The following is a 15046-nucleotide window of genomic DNA, read 5'->3' as shown; positions in this document are numbered from 1 at the left end:
GACAAATCTTGTCCTAGCAATTAGCTGAATGGATTTGTCACACTGTAAAAAACCTTGCTATAATTATGTTCTAGCTCCTTCGACTTTCCTATAGCTAGCTTAGCGGTTTTTTTAGACGGTGAAAGTCCAATTTGCAATTTAATAGAAATGTTCATACATATTTGCCGAGTAGCTTGTACACGACAACAAGAAGTGCTAAAATTACAAACATCGATTATGCATTGAATCGATGTTTATGTTAGTAATTTTTGATTAGAAAACTTTAATACCGAGTTTACTGATTGTAGTGTTCTTAGTGCACTAACATTGCACAAACTGGATGATATGTAAAGTGTACTTATCTTAAAAGGTTTAGCTGTTTCTTATTTTATGGTCGGTAGAGATACTATTTAAGATAACAAGATGCAATAGAGACCTCCTTACGGTTTTATACGACGTCACTTTGTTTTGGTAAACCCAAATGCCTGAAGTTTTTCTCGTGCTTTCTATTGATGTGCGGTGAAATCAAGGGCGTAAAAGCGATGTACTAATGGCGTACAGCGCGCATAGCTAGAAAAAATACATGGGCTTTGCTGTTGATAATGCTATTCTTAGAGAACACTTTCAGACACTAGATTTCCGCTAAGACACACATTGTAATTTTTGACACGATTCTTTATGAAACGCCTTTACCATAACAAGACGTGATGTAGAAACGAGTACCGCATAAGCAAAACACATTTGCAAGAATAAAAAGAAATCTCATTGTAACACTGTTAGATTTCAGGCTGGATTCGTGCTCATTAGCGTGGCTGAGTGGTTATTGCTTGTTATGCATGTGCTAATGAGATCCATAACAATTAAAACACAGTGTCAATGGCTGAGTTGGCGCCGAGAAATTTTGACACCAACTATGTTACCAACTCAGTGGCGCCTTTCAAGAGACACCATGGCCGCCACCTCTAGTCAAAGAAGGTGTGCGGCCCACAGAGATGTTTTTTAAAGATTTGAAGATGTTGAGCTTTAGTAATGCATAGACATTTTAAATCAAACTAAATTCATTACCACTGTTGCAAATGAGATTTGCATTAACCTCGAATTCGTTCAAAATTGAATGCGGTGATACGATTAAGAAGCACACGTGAAAACAAGGCGTGAAAGTGGCTTGTCAAAACCGCACTTTAATCATGAAATCCATTAGTTTATTTTAGGTTTAGTTTAGCTTAGGGCCAACCTCTACAGTTTGATGGCACGTACTTAAATTATTGTCTTCCTATCTTCGAGTACAATGCCGACTATTTGCTTGCTTCCTTTCACATCGAGATCAAGCCAACTAAAACACGAAGAAGCCGTCCTGTCGGCTTCGGGTAAAGAACCCGCTGGGTTTCGTTGGCGACTGGTTGGCAGCTCACTGATTAGCTCAGATCATTAGATGACCATTAATTGTCGTTTGTTTGTCTAATTGATATCTGTTAACTGCTTAATTATATAAACGGTATATTTTACATGAAATACACACGTGCGAGAAAACCGCAAACATGCCTCGGTTTTCCTTTCCGAAATCTGCGAGGAAAGACATGTTGCGTAAAGTAGTAAACGCACAAATTTTCACCCAAAAAGAAAAAAAGAAAAGTATCCAACCGCCTGAACCCTAACCCAGCGAAATCTTTGAAACAGTGTGTTTGCGTTCTTTATTTTGTTTTTCGCTAAGTACATGTAAACGGAGAGAGCGCAGAATACCAAGTCTTTTATAAAAGTCCTCATGTTTATTCCGGCTTTCTTTTCTTGCCGGGTCTTTTAAACTAAGCATTAGGCCAGCGAATCTCTAGCCACGATTTTCGCCCTGACCAAGTTTTAGCTGTTATCTATAGTGGGAACCTTTTGACTACAGCGGTAACGAACACCGGTATCAGAAGTTGTAGTAGTTTTTGCCAAAACTGTGTACGCCTTGTGCGAGTGCTAATTGGAGGGAAGGTGGCGGTGGTAAATTGTTTTAAATAAATTTACTTTGTAAAAGGACTGTACATTACTAGACCATTGTAGATTTTTCTTTCTGACATGCTTTCCCACCGCCCTTCGAGTTCGGTTTTTGTTTACGTTTCTCGGAGATTATTTACATAACTTCCCAGCTTGCAACTGGCGTATTTAAAGTGCCTTTGTTGAAATGCTGCTCGGTAAATACTGTCTTTTCAGCTCTCAGACATGATTTATGATTTGTACTTTCAAACAGCGAGGTGTGACACTATGTAATGCATGTAGACTTCGTGGCGAAAATTTAATCCCTCTGGTAAAGAGTTCATAAAAACACGAATGTCGCCCATATCGTCTTTAGTCGTTTACACAAAATATTACACACCGCTGGGACATCCTTCCGAACAAAAAAAGGGCTTCTTCCACTTTTTGACAATTATATTCTATAGCTGCCACTGCGTTAGAGCTAAAGAGTGTGCGAACACATTTACTGGTTGTTCGAATTGTTCGAAGCCTCTCAGAATGAACTTTTTTTACAGTCGACGCAATCCTTGGAATTAAAAGAAAAAGCGTGCAACCGCAAAAAGAGGATAAGGACTCGATTTAAGCCTAATGCAGTGACTAAGAAGATATTGAATTAAAGTATTTGAGAGCTGATACCCAAAAGTTAAAAGAAACTTAAAAGTGCGCTACCGTTTTAAGAAAGCGCGGCCTTTAACTTAGCATACTCAGAAACCGAGCGGTAAAATTCAAAAATTTATAATAAAACGATAAAACATTCGACATGCTCTTAATTTTAAAGTGTGCCGCTTGTGATAAAGGCGTTTCACGTTGCTTGTTTTTGACTTTGATGAATTGGGGTTGCTCTCAAACTCTTAAGGCCAAAACTACAAGATTGGATTTCCTTTCTCGGCTGCGTTCGGGTCCTCTTTAAGTGTCTGGTAATTAAGGATGAACTAAATTTAGTTCCCTTAACTGGTTTTTCCATTAGCCGAGGTACATTTGGAGGCGATTAGATTAATTTTTGTTTCTTCAGCAATTACGGAGCGGGACGGCAAAGGTTTAGACGTGTTAAAAGGATAACCACATCTTTAAAACTCAAGCAGGCAAACGAATCGCTTCCTGCTGTACTGTGCAATTAGTTGCCAAAGTTTACTGGAACAATTGTCAACGACTAAAATTCGGTATTAATCCGCAGTAATAGCTGCAATTGATTATCCTATTATACGATTCCACAGTTCGTATTGTGTAATGTGTATTGTGATACTCACTTTTTATACAGGAAGATATTTGCCCCTCAGTCGAATTTATTGATTGGCTGGAAATGTACCCTCGAAAGGAATGCTAAACGCCATCAAAGATGATTTATGAAATACGCAAGCTATATGACTGTTCAGTTAGATCCGGAGTGTACATGCGATAACTAGATTTCTGGAGAGCGTCGGTCAGCCATGAACGATTCTGCAATTTTTGCTATTCTCTTCGCGATCCTTGTGTAAGTACAAACTGTGCCTTATGTTCTCTGTGATAATGCAAAGCACTTAAGGAATACATACAGCTCTTGATTTCAGTGGAAAGACGCCGGCATAGGGCTTTTAGGTTTAAAGGATTTAAAGCAGCTTTAGTGTGAGATGGGAAGAGTTTTTCTGACTTCAGTGATTTGTGAAGAGAGACCGCGTAGCGGGTGTATTCTGTCAAAGAAAACAGCAATTCTATTTAAATGGTTTGTTGTAGGGGAGAGCTAGTAGGTCTTGTTCTGATTCAAAGCATAGTCACTGCACGCCCGTCGGACAATTTCGCCTGCCGTTTTGAACTATAGTTTCTGTGTCCCACTGAAGTTAAGTTGACACGCAGGTCACTTTTACATGCATGCAATATTTTACTTGGAAACAATTTTCAATCATGAACAAAACGTATTTTATTTGCAGAGTTACAGCTGCGCCTGGATGCAAGGGAGTGAGGCGACAATCTGACCGTGAAAGAGGTACGTTGTGTAGGTCGCCATCTAGGCATTTAATTTGATTAAGAATTAGATCATTTGTGTTAAGCAAATACGTGACCGGATTAGATCGAAAACATTTTCACCCACTTAAACAAGCGTTTAAATAAATTTTCTGCTTTTCAATAAAAGAGGTCGTTCAGGATGAAATGTCCAATTGGCCACTTGGGGCTTACTGTGGTAGACTATCTGGCGATAGTTAATCAGTCTTGAAAGAAACTTTACACAAAAAGGGTTCTCCCAGACTAAACGCTGAGAAAAGGAAGCTTTTAGTACTTTCAAAGTGACTTTAAATTATGTTCAAGCTGTGTCGATACGAATATTGGCCGCGACTTAGATCTAGATCCTTCAAGGCGAGGGTAACTTCTAGGAACAAACTCATGCGGTTTACAGCGCTACCATTTAGCACTTAGGCAAAAGTTTGTTCGTGATCTAAAGAGTTTCGATTTGTTTTCACCAACATGTTCGCGCCTTAATTTTTGTTTTTGTAATTACTTAAAAATGTTTGTTCAGGAGTGTGCTTTTTATAGCGTGGTGCCGTCTTTTCATCACGGATCGTGTTTTCTTTTCCAATTTGGTCAAATTTTATCGCCATATCGTGATAGCATCGTTTAGTCGGCTCTATTACTCTTGTTGACATAGCGTGTAAATTTAGTCAGCCCTCGCTCTGAAAAAGTAATTTCATCATTTTGTTCGGAAATAGAGTTTATCTCTTCCTAGTAGCCTTGTAATTATTTATACACGGAAACTTTAATCTCAACCAACTAATTACAAATGTGGTTTCCATTACGTTCGTGCATTGCATATCTACTCGTTGCCATTTGACATCTATATTCATGATAAAAAGGACCGCTTAGTCGTGTGTCTCTCTTTGAGACAAAGCCTGAGCCAGTTTTAGAGCAAATAACGATGTTCAAACGAACCTCCATTTCGTTAAGAGGTAAATAAGTCGGCTGATTGCACGTTCTTTGAAGCTAATCCATTAACAGATCATTGAATGTCACTCGTGTCGGGAAGACCACCGCGCATTTGATCAGCAATAAAAAAGAACGTTTTTTACAAGCACGATACAGATTAGCTCGTCACAGTAGGGCCAAAACATGTTAGACATTTTAAAAAGAACTTTTACTCCTCCAGTCGTCGTCACGCCTAGTAATTAACTGTTCTTTCGTTGGTGAAGAGGTGCGGAACCCTTTTAATTCACTTTAAATCAGCTTATGACGTTCAAAAGCACTAAAAAGTACCGTAAAACTGTGAACTCCGTATCGGACATTTCTTTGTGTTCTTTTCGTTTTACTTTATTCTATCTCCTTGCACTCTTTTGCTGGTTTTGTTTGTCATTGCAGTTGGTCTAGAAAGGTGCGCTACATTCTTTAATCTGCTTCACAACCGTAGGAACTTGTGTTATTAAAATGCGTTTTTATTAAAAAAATAAAAAAAAAAAAAAAAAAAAAAATATAATAATAATTATATTTATAAAAAAAAAAAAAAAAAAAAAAAAAAAATATAAAAAAAAAAATATATAAAAAAAAAAAAAAAAAAAAAAAAAAAAAAAAAAGACACGCGTGAATACAAAATACGAGAGAATTTGCTATCGAAAAGTTGCAAATACGATATCTCTTTGCGAAAGTTCCAGAGTTAAAAATGGACAAGTCCCAATTTAAAACGTTAGGAGATGTCCGTGTCTTATAGATAACTAAGTCAGGATTCATCCATGGGCGAACCAGGGGAAAGAATTCATCGAAAAAAAATCTAAGACAACGCGTGGGGCCACATACTTAAATTAACTGTGTGTTGAGAACCGCCTTTTTAGAACTTTTCGAGAGGAACGTTTCCAAAAATGAATATCCTTTCGTATTTTATTTATAAACGTATTAATTTCCAGTATTATGGGTGGCCTATTCTCCCTCCTTGGTTCTAGAGGTCTCTATAGTACGAGCACTTATTTTAAAGTGGGCAGGTCCGGCGGATAGCAATCTACTGTCGGGCTCTCGGATGCAAGTGCTTGAACCTCCCTAACTACTTCATCAAGTAATCCCTTGACCTATTAAGTTTTGGGAAATTTTCAATGGATTAAAGTAGTCGGGTGGAGGTATTAGTCGTATTTAAGGGATTAAGCGAACTTAGGCATGTTTAGATTTCTCTCAAGGAAAACATGATATTCGGTTGTCTAGGAATGGTTTTCAAGGTTCAATACGTATCCTGTAATAAAACAAATGGGATGATTTTTTTTTCTCACTGCATATAAACAATTACGCCACACAAAAAATTATCAAGGAAAATGGCATTGATCCAGTCAGTTCTCTTATATCGTGCACTGAGCCCGGACAGAAGACTAGACAGATAACTTCTTGATGTAATTAGATTCATTTTCAAGTCAGATAGATTCGTATCGCTGCCTTAATCCTCTTCTAAACTAAGTACTCTGACGTTTTATTCACTTTGTACAGTTTCCGACGCAGCTAAGAGAACAACAGCCACAGTCAATTCCACCCTGTCACTACGATGCGATAAGAAGATTGTGCATATCACCCAGACGACTGGAACAATCCGCTCCCCAAACTACCCCCAAGGGTATGAGATAAACTCGCAGTGTACGTGGCACGTACAGGTGCCTCGTGGATTCCGCATCAAGGTTCGCTTTCGACGGCAGTTTGACCTAGAGGATTCGCCAGGATGCACCAAGGACTATGTCATGCTCTCGACTTCTAAACAGTTTCGCGACCCATTGATATACTGCGGTGGTGCAAGGCCCCATGGAATCATTACACCACAAAACGTCGTCTGGATTCGATTTCATTCCGACAATGCTACCACGGGCAAGGGATTCTACATATCGTACATGTCTGTTGGTAAGAGTTAAGTTTTCAATCAAATTACTGATGACGAGTCGAACTGAATTCTCAACTTCCATCACTTGTTATTAGGTAGGCTAAAGAAGTTACCTGAAAAGATAAGAATCCTAGCCTCAGCCTAATTTACTCTTGACAACCATTGCTCTGGAATCTGCTAGCATCCAGTTGAGTTGTTTTTACTCGATACAAAACAAACAAACACATATTTCAGTTTGTGTTTTTATCTTCGCATGTTTTCGGTTTTAATAACAAAAAATTCGTTAAGCTTCAATAACATAGTATTCAGCGTGTTTCAGTTTCTCTGGCACTGTGTTTAACATCAAAATTTGCTCTCTACAGACGAAAACGAATGCAAGCGTCAAGTATGCACGTTTCCCAGCCTGTGTAGAAATACGTACGGGAGCTACGCTTGTGACTGTCCTGAAGGATACGCGAACAGAGGAAGAAAGGACTCAGCACGGTGTGAAGGTGAGAGATTCTTCTTAGTCTGACACGTAGATCTTTAAAACAAATATTTTTATGACATTTTGTTGTATTATATCACTGAACTTTTGTTCGAGTCTTGTCAAATTTGTCGGCAAGCCTCCAATTAGTTTTTGAGAAGCCCTTAAAACGTATAGGCGTAGCGAAATACAAATCGCGATTACAAATGCACGGCAATGTTACAACTAAAATGGTTGGTATTAGGTTTATTATCCAAAGTTATTTCCTAAAACCAGCATTGCGTTGGGCGTGGTCAAAGGGACTAAGAGGAGTACAAATAACCTGTTAAACCGCTCTCTTATGGGGAACATATTGTGGAATTGTTGAACTATTTTTGCTAAGTATTTGCCCTTTGTTAAATTATTTCCAAGTCGACATTTCTCTCTTACAACTCCTTAGCTTTAGGAAGGTGAAGGTATGCGCAAGCCCCTTTCCCAGTTTACTCTCTCTTTTTTCGGTGTTTCGGGTTATCTTTCAAGTTTAAAGTCCAATTTTGTAGTCGCAAGAAAGATAAAATATAAAATAAATTATAAAATATTTTCAAATTGAATTTATAAACCTTAACTGACTTTAATTTAAAAATAATTTTGTTGCTTGCCTTTTGCAGACATTGACGAGTGCAAGATATCTAATGGGCGTTGTGAGCACAAGTGTGTGAACTCGGACGGAAGCTATTACTGTATGTGCAGGAGAGGCTTCAAGCAAGCACCGGATGGGAGAAGGTGTAGAGGTAATGACACTATAAGTGAAGGCGCCACAGCTTTTCCACAAACGGGATGAAATCTGGGCCTTGAAGAAAAGTTACTTAATTAAAGCAGTAGAATAGCTCAAAGCATTTAAAGAAGCAGTTTTTATTGAGAACGGATCCGCAAAGCGGACTATTACAACGTCTTTGATTTCAAATCTTTAATCGATCTTAGTCCTAGTTTTCATTGGCAACCTTTTGCAGGAAGGTGAATTAGCTTAATTTTAGCATAGTTGGTCTTCTTTTTTGCAGCTAGCGATACAATCAAATATATCCACGTATATTACTTTTTAAAACTCAGTTATGTAGTGAGAAAATATAGACATAGGACTTGATTCAAAGTGGAAAACTGCACGCGATGAGGAAGAAGCAATAAGTGGACGCAGTGAATTAAATCGTAGTAACGGCAATGTATTTAAAGTTTTTGTTTTATTGTTGAGACTTAAGACTGTTTACAAGTATTGACTAAACAGCAATATCATTGTAGTCATAAAGAGTATGATCAGCTTTCAAGTATAATTAAATTCTGGCTTACTATAGCTTCGTAGCAACTTATCAGTGTCTCTTCCATAAACGGTTTGTTGGTCTAATGATAACAGTTAACTAAGAACACCTTAGTTCGCGTCGTTGCCGCCAAAAAGATTGAGAAAAGGACCTTTAAGCGCAGTTAGATCCGTGTGTCTTTACCTTTAGCCTGCGCGAAGGAAATCGAAATGTTAATAATGCGTTTCCCCATTTTCAGGCGAATAAACACAGGGTAGAGCACTGAGTAGCATCGGTTAGTACATCATGCAAGCTAAATGACTTTCAATACACCCTTTTCGTTTATTTGTTTTAAAACTATTTTTATCTCCCCTAAATACGCCCCTTGCATGACATGAGCCAGTTAGTTTTCCTCAGTAATTGTAATCCAGCAAATTATTGAGTAGCAACTTGTGCTTTTGCAATAATTCGAGAAAACAGTGGCATGAATAATAGAAAAAGAACAAGGTGACAAAAATAGCAGTTTCTGAGACATTTTGTTCTCTAAATTGGTTGACCACACCCTACCCCAACACCCTAGCTGTTTACACTGAACCGCGAAAAAGACGATCAGTATCACTGTGTCAAAGACGTGGAAGGAACTCCGCCTGCCGGTTACATATAGACACCTGGTTTATAGCAACATATGTTGAAAAATAGGGGAAGCTGCGGCTAGTTTATGGATAACTATGGTGCATACGACAACCTTGCAAATAAAAAAAAAACAAACTTTATTTCGGGTATCAACATGGAACGTCCTACACCGCCTAAACACAGTGAGAACTGAATGGTATATAACTTGTTATTTCCTAAATTTAGATAAAGTTTGGATATATTTAAACCTCGCCTGACAGGAAAAGACGAACAAAAACTTTTCAAATATTGGGATATCAGTAGAATATCGATTCACTGTACAAGGGCGTATAGTGCCAGAAAAAAACATTTAATTTGCATTTCCCTAAAACTAGGCCAATTTTTCACCCTGTTTTCTCTGCTCTTGTGAATAAAAGTATATCCATAAGCTAGAAGAGATATACAAAACCTATGAGACACAATCCAAAGAAATCCTCTAAGTAACTGAAATTCTTCAAGCATCTATCTATATTAAAACCTAACGCCGAGATTTTATGTAGTTACGAACTGACCTTCATTCGTCAACAGGCGGTGAACGTCACGAATGAAAGCAAAACCTGCAAAACACTATTTCTTTTTTAATCTAATATTTACTAAAACGGAGAATAAAAACTAAATTAAATAACGCCTATTTAACTAAACCTTTTTCTATTTTGTCAACATCTTGTAATAGGATAAAAAATAAAACCCGCTGAGTCGGGTCAACTGAAGTCATATAGAACACGTATAATGTTATCCAGGGCATTCGTTGAAAGGTCTAGAATGTAAGACAATCTTTTTATACCATTGAGTGAAAGTCCTCCTTTTTTTTCTGAAAAATGCGTTTATCGTTCTAATTGAATGAAAGTTTGCTTCAAAGTCACCGACTCAACTTCAGGAATCTCCAGACATTGTTTTGCTACATTTTCAGTTAGTTTCGAGCGGCAGCCCTGTGTCGTCAGCATTTGCAACCCGCGTCCGACGATTTCCCGCCAAAACCCTTAACCTTACGAAAGTGCTGTACTGCGGTCGGCCCTGCACACAGATTAAAGGGGAAAAATAAAACACTCAACACTCAATTAAGTGTGAAAAACGTTTCAAAAACAGCGCAGACGACATATTTAAATTTGGTGGTCAATGTGGTTTGCCCTCGTGCCTCTTGCGTATAAAGATTACCCTGACCTCAAATACTTCCCGTCGATTGCCGCCTCGCGAAACGGAAAATAGAGATCTTAAGGTTACGCACTGCTGAGAAAGTGTCAAAACTTAATTGCAACTAATTTTCACAAAGATTTATGATTTCAAAAACTCTGGTACCGCGTTTACTTGCTGAAAAGTTGCTGCGAGGTGCGTTTTGATGTTAATTATCCGTAAATTAAGAGAAAACTGGAAAGAAATTGCATTTTTATAATGGAATAAAGACTAGGATTAGGAAAAATTACGTGATTTGGTAGCACGCCAGCTCGTGAGTGTTCGATTTCATTTAATTTAGAAAATTAACAACAAAAATATAAAGCCACGCGACACGGGCATTATCACGACAGATGACTTAATAAGGTTCTATTAATAAGATTAAAGTTATTGGATGTCCGAGAAGTATTCCTGAAAATAAAAAAAAATGGCTCATTTTGCGCTGTTTTATAAACTTATTTATATTAAACAAGGACAACGATAGACTCTGTGATGTGATGTATGACTCGTTCCACTTATGGCATTCAATCTAAGCGCAAATTATGAGACAGAACATAACCGATATGTCATGATCAATGTCAAGCAGTAAAACACTTGAGAAAGTACTTGTTTGTTGTTCAAACTTACCGAAACTTCTTGAAAAACAAAACAAAACAAGATCTGCAATGCATGCATCTAATATGTCATCTTAAACATGCAGGTGTTTTTATCTCTCTCGATGAAATGAGAGTATGATTGAATGGGGCAACAACAATCCCTGTATATCAGCTGGTTATGTGACGCTGTCAATCATAACAAGTAATGTTGGCATGTGTACAGGAAAACAAAAGGGCGAGTCGATGTGAGCAAAAAATCTCTAGGCAATATTCTTTATAAACTCTTCCCCTTGCCACTGAATTGCAAGGTTGCAAATTTTGCTGATCTTGCCATTTTTATGACTCATTGTAGTATCACATTCTTATGAATGACATGATCACGTGACCAACCGATGCAAAACTGCCTTCTATCAAGGCAAACTCCAACTGAGGCAATTACAGTTAAGACCATTCAAAATTGTAAAATAAAATAAAAATCGTATGGGTCTTGTTCATATGACTTTCAGTTATTTTTTTGGCTCGACTTTTAAGTGTTCACATTGTTCCCTAAGTTAAATAACATTTGATCGCTGATCAAATGTTGTTTTGTTAATTGTGAGGTGCTCTACTCTCCGGCAATCTTAGTGACACGTCCATACACCGTCAAAGCTTTGTGAAATATCCGGCGATCTGTTCAGTATATGCTAAAATAGTATGCCGTTGTAGTTTTGTGTTCTAGTACCGTCGAACCTCTACTAACGCGAGCCACATCTTCACACCTCTCCAACAGCCACCTCTTTTTTAATGTCTAGAATTTTTGTCCCCACCATGGGCCGATCCTGTATCTCGTAAATCTTACTAAGACGTGGTCGAAGACCATCCCAGCAACAACAAGGCTGCACACCTAGACCGACGAGTTTTATCTTTAAAATGTTATCGCTTACCTGTTTTTATTCTGATTTTGCTCTTACCGCCAACCGATTTCTATTTTTCCCCAGCAGATAAAAACGAGTGCAGCAAGAGTAATGGCGGCTGTTCTCACTTCTGTGTCAACTCAAGATCCTCCTACCGCTGTGGATGCCCAGATGGTTATGCTCTTCACTCAGACAAAAAGACGTGCTACCCAGGTAAAAATGAGATAATATCTCTTATGAGGAGAAGTGCACTTAAAAGAAACAATTAGGTAACCATATTAGGGTAGAACATGGTGCTCAAAAGAAGGGTACGTGCTTAAAACGAGCTAGAGAGATTATCGATCGAAGAAATTATTATTAATATTCACTGTGATAACTGACTCTCCGGGGAATTAATTGCGTGATGGAAAGCCTGACCACAGAAAATTTAATTGGCAAAAAGCCGCTTCTTTCCTGTCAAAATTTTATTCATAAATCATAGCCGTGCCATTATTTTGACTGCTTGTACATGTGGATCAATTGAAGATAGCGCGAAATCTTCTGGCAAGTTCGGAATTCGTTACCAGGGTCGATCTGGCCTCTTCACTATATTTTTTGATCCCGACACCTGGAAGAAATCTGGATATTAAACATAGTTGACTTCTAGCAGCCCCTCCTTTTTTTAGCGCGTCCTGCCCGCAGATTTTGAGCGGCCATTTTTCCTTTCGCGCCTTTTTTTATGCTTCGCGCTTGACTTGACATAAAGTGAAAAAAGGCCTATAAGAGGCCGCACGTAGTCTAAAAAATTCTATGACTATGGAAACATTTTCTTGGAGCAAAATAAATCACAAAAGTGCTGTTTTTCTTGACAGAGGAACATGTCGTTTTTTGTTTGAGAGCTCAAAATCAAAGTGGGCTATAACTAATGACTAATACACCACACGAGTACCACGAGTAACATACGGGTAACATACGAGTAACACACGGAACATACGGTTACATACGGTTACATACAGGTAACATACGAGTAACATACGGATACATACGAGTAACATACGGATACATACGGGTGCATACCAGTTCCAATTTCATTTCACTTTATTTTATTATTTTTTTTTTTTCATTTTTATTTTATGCAACACAAGTAAACAAAACAAAACATACGGGCAATTACGGGTACATACAGGTAACATACGAGTATAATAATCGACTAATAATCGAAAAATCAATTATTGGTCATTAGATGTAACGTGTTTCCTCCATCGCTCTCCCCTCCAAAAAAGATTGCGTGACGAGCCCAAAGGACAAGGAACAAAAAAATGAAAAACAAAAAAACAAAATAAAATAAAATAAAATGAAATAGGAACTGGTATGCACCCGTATGTGTCCTTATGTTACTCGTATGTTACGGGTAAGATCGTATGTAAGTGAATTCAAGAAGATGAGCTATTGATCTTATAACATTTCAAATTCTTTATACGTCTTCAATACGTTTTGTCCTTTGGGCTCGTCACGCAACCTTGTTGACGGGAAGGGGGGTGGGGGAGGATAAAATAAAAATGAAAAATAAAATAAAATAAAATAAAGTGAAATGAAAAAAGAACTGGTATGTTACTCGTATGCATCCGTATGTTACTCGTATGTATCCGTATGTTACTCGTATGCATCCGTATGTTACTCGTATGTATCCGTATGTTACTCGTATGTATCCGTATGTTACTCGTATGTTACCTGTATGTACCCGTGTGTGCCCGTATGTTCCGTGTGTTACTCGTATGTTACCCGTATGTTACTCGTAGTACTCGTGTGGTGTATTAGTCATGATCACCCAAAATACGTAACTCTGAAAGACCGCTTGACGGTGTTTTGTTTGTTTCCTGTTCACATTTTTCTTATTTGTGGGTTAGTCCTCATTTGTTCGTTTCTTTTCCTCACTGTAGATCTTTTTTTTTTTCTATGCAGAAATTTCATTTTACCACAACCAATATACGGTGGGCGTGAGTGAAAATGCGCAGCCTAACACAGTGGTTACGAAAGTGGAGGCGAGAACCTTCCCTCGAAAACACATCATCACATACGCTCTCCTATCGGAGAACCTTAAGAAACCATCACTGTTTACAATCAACTCAAGAACTGGAGAAATCATGGTCAGCGGTGGACTAGACATAGAGGACATGCGCAATTTCTTACTTGAAGTTGAGGCAAGCTTTCAACTTTCCAACACTTCCGGTGAAGTGCGATATCGAACAGCCAAGACATTTGTACTTATTAACATTCGAGAACATCAGGCCGAAGAGTCGCTGTCTTTTACGCAGGCGTCCTATTACCTTCGAATTCCTTGTAACACGTCACGTGATACAACTGTCTATCGTGTGAAAACCATTGACTCCGACAGCGGAGGAAATGCTCGAACAAGATATAGATTTCAGCGAAAGCTGGATCACTTCTTTATCACCAATGGCGGGAAAATAAAGACTCAAAGGACTCTCCTTCTGTTCTGTTACGTCACTCCTCTCAAGTATTTCCGAACAACTGTCGTTGTCCGAGATACCGCGGGCGTAAAACGAAATGCGCATGCTCTAATGTACATTGTAATAACGCCACCAGGACCGCTGTCCAAAGACATTGCTGGCATTGTACCTGGAGGTGTTACTACTATCACAAGACGCCAGACCTCTCACTTTAACTCTGGCGCGATAATTGAGCAACAGAAAAGCAATAACTTTACTGCTAAACATCGCGAAAACTGATCATTTCGGTATTGGAACAATGTACTTTTTGCAAAACAATTATTATTGTTGTATGTATAGTGTAGTTTGTACAGCCGTCGAAAAAAAAGCTATAAAAATGTAGATAGTAATGTAACTTACTTTTATCTCGACTAATCCGCAATCAAATTGTGGAGACAAAGCCAGCATAAAGATGGACACGTTCGATTCCTGTTCTTGGCGCCAGTTGGTGACCATGTGACGAGGACCTGGGTACAATTTCTTACTGAGGAGTCTAAGCTTGATGAACATGTGTATTCTCCTTAAGAACGTGTGCAAAAGCAGAAAGGGAGCTCGTATACATGTAACACTAGGGTCTCCGAACTGTCATGTTAAGAGCAGCATTGCTTTATAATTATCATTAAGGTTTACTTGCAAGGGATTTCAGGTAAATCAATGGGCTAAAATTTATTTCATCAAAATAATTAAAATCAACAAATCTATTTTACTTAA

The 15046-nt window shown here is 38.2% G+C and overlaps 1 protein-coding gene and 1 long non-coding RNA gene across 4 annotated transcripts in view; one reads left to right on the top strand and one right to left on the bottom strand.

Moving 5' to 3' along the window:
- Positions 1 to 10112, bottom strand: part of LOC144657562 (uncharacterized) — a 25952-nt gene extending 15840 nt beyond the window's left edge. The window contains exons 1-2 of the long non-coding RNA XR_013571576.1: positions 9972 to 10112; positions 9700 to 9744 (exon numbers count right to left, since the gene is read on the bottom strand). This is a non-coding gene — a long non-coding RNA (uncharacterized LOC144657562). The remainder of the gene's footprint in view (positions 1 to 9699; positions 9745 to 9971) is intronic.
- On the top strand, positions 1073 to 15046 carry LOC144657480 (uncharacterized). 3 transcript variants are annotated; one of them, XM_078517824.1, is made up of 7 exons: positions 1073 to 3445; positions 3879 to 3934; positions 6400 to 6801; positions 7144 to 7272; positions 7895 to 8017; positions 11931 to 12059; positions 13788 to 15046. In XM_078517824.1, the coding sequence occupies exons 1-7, from the start codon at positions 3402 to 3404 to the stop codon at positions 14573 to 14575; spliced, it is 1671 nt and encodes a 556-aa protein (XP_078373950.1). In that variant the 5' UTR covers positions 1073 to 3401; the 3' UTR covers positions 14576 to 15046. The 3 variants fall into 3 exon arrangements, with proteins under 3 accessions (XP_078373950.1, XP_078373949.1, XP_078373948.1); XM_078517823.1 differs by lacking the exon at positions 1073 to 3445 and having other exon boundaries at positions 3478 to 3934; positions 11934 to 12059; XM_078517822.1 differs by lacking the exon at positions 1073 to 3445 and having other exon boundaries at positions 3478 to 3934.

This window comes from Oculina patagonica, chromosome 6, assembly GCF_052425735.1.
Source record: "Oculina patagonica isolate OP01 chromosome 6, crgOcupat, whole genome shotgun sequence".
In the NCBI taxonomy this organism is placed as follows: Eukaryota; Metazoa; Cnidaria; class Anthozoa; order Scleractinia; family Oculinidae; genus Oculina; species Oculina patagonica.
The sequence above is the reverse complement of the archived record's forward strand: the minus strand, read 5'-3'. Positions and strand labels throughout refer to the sequence as shown.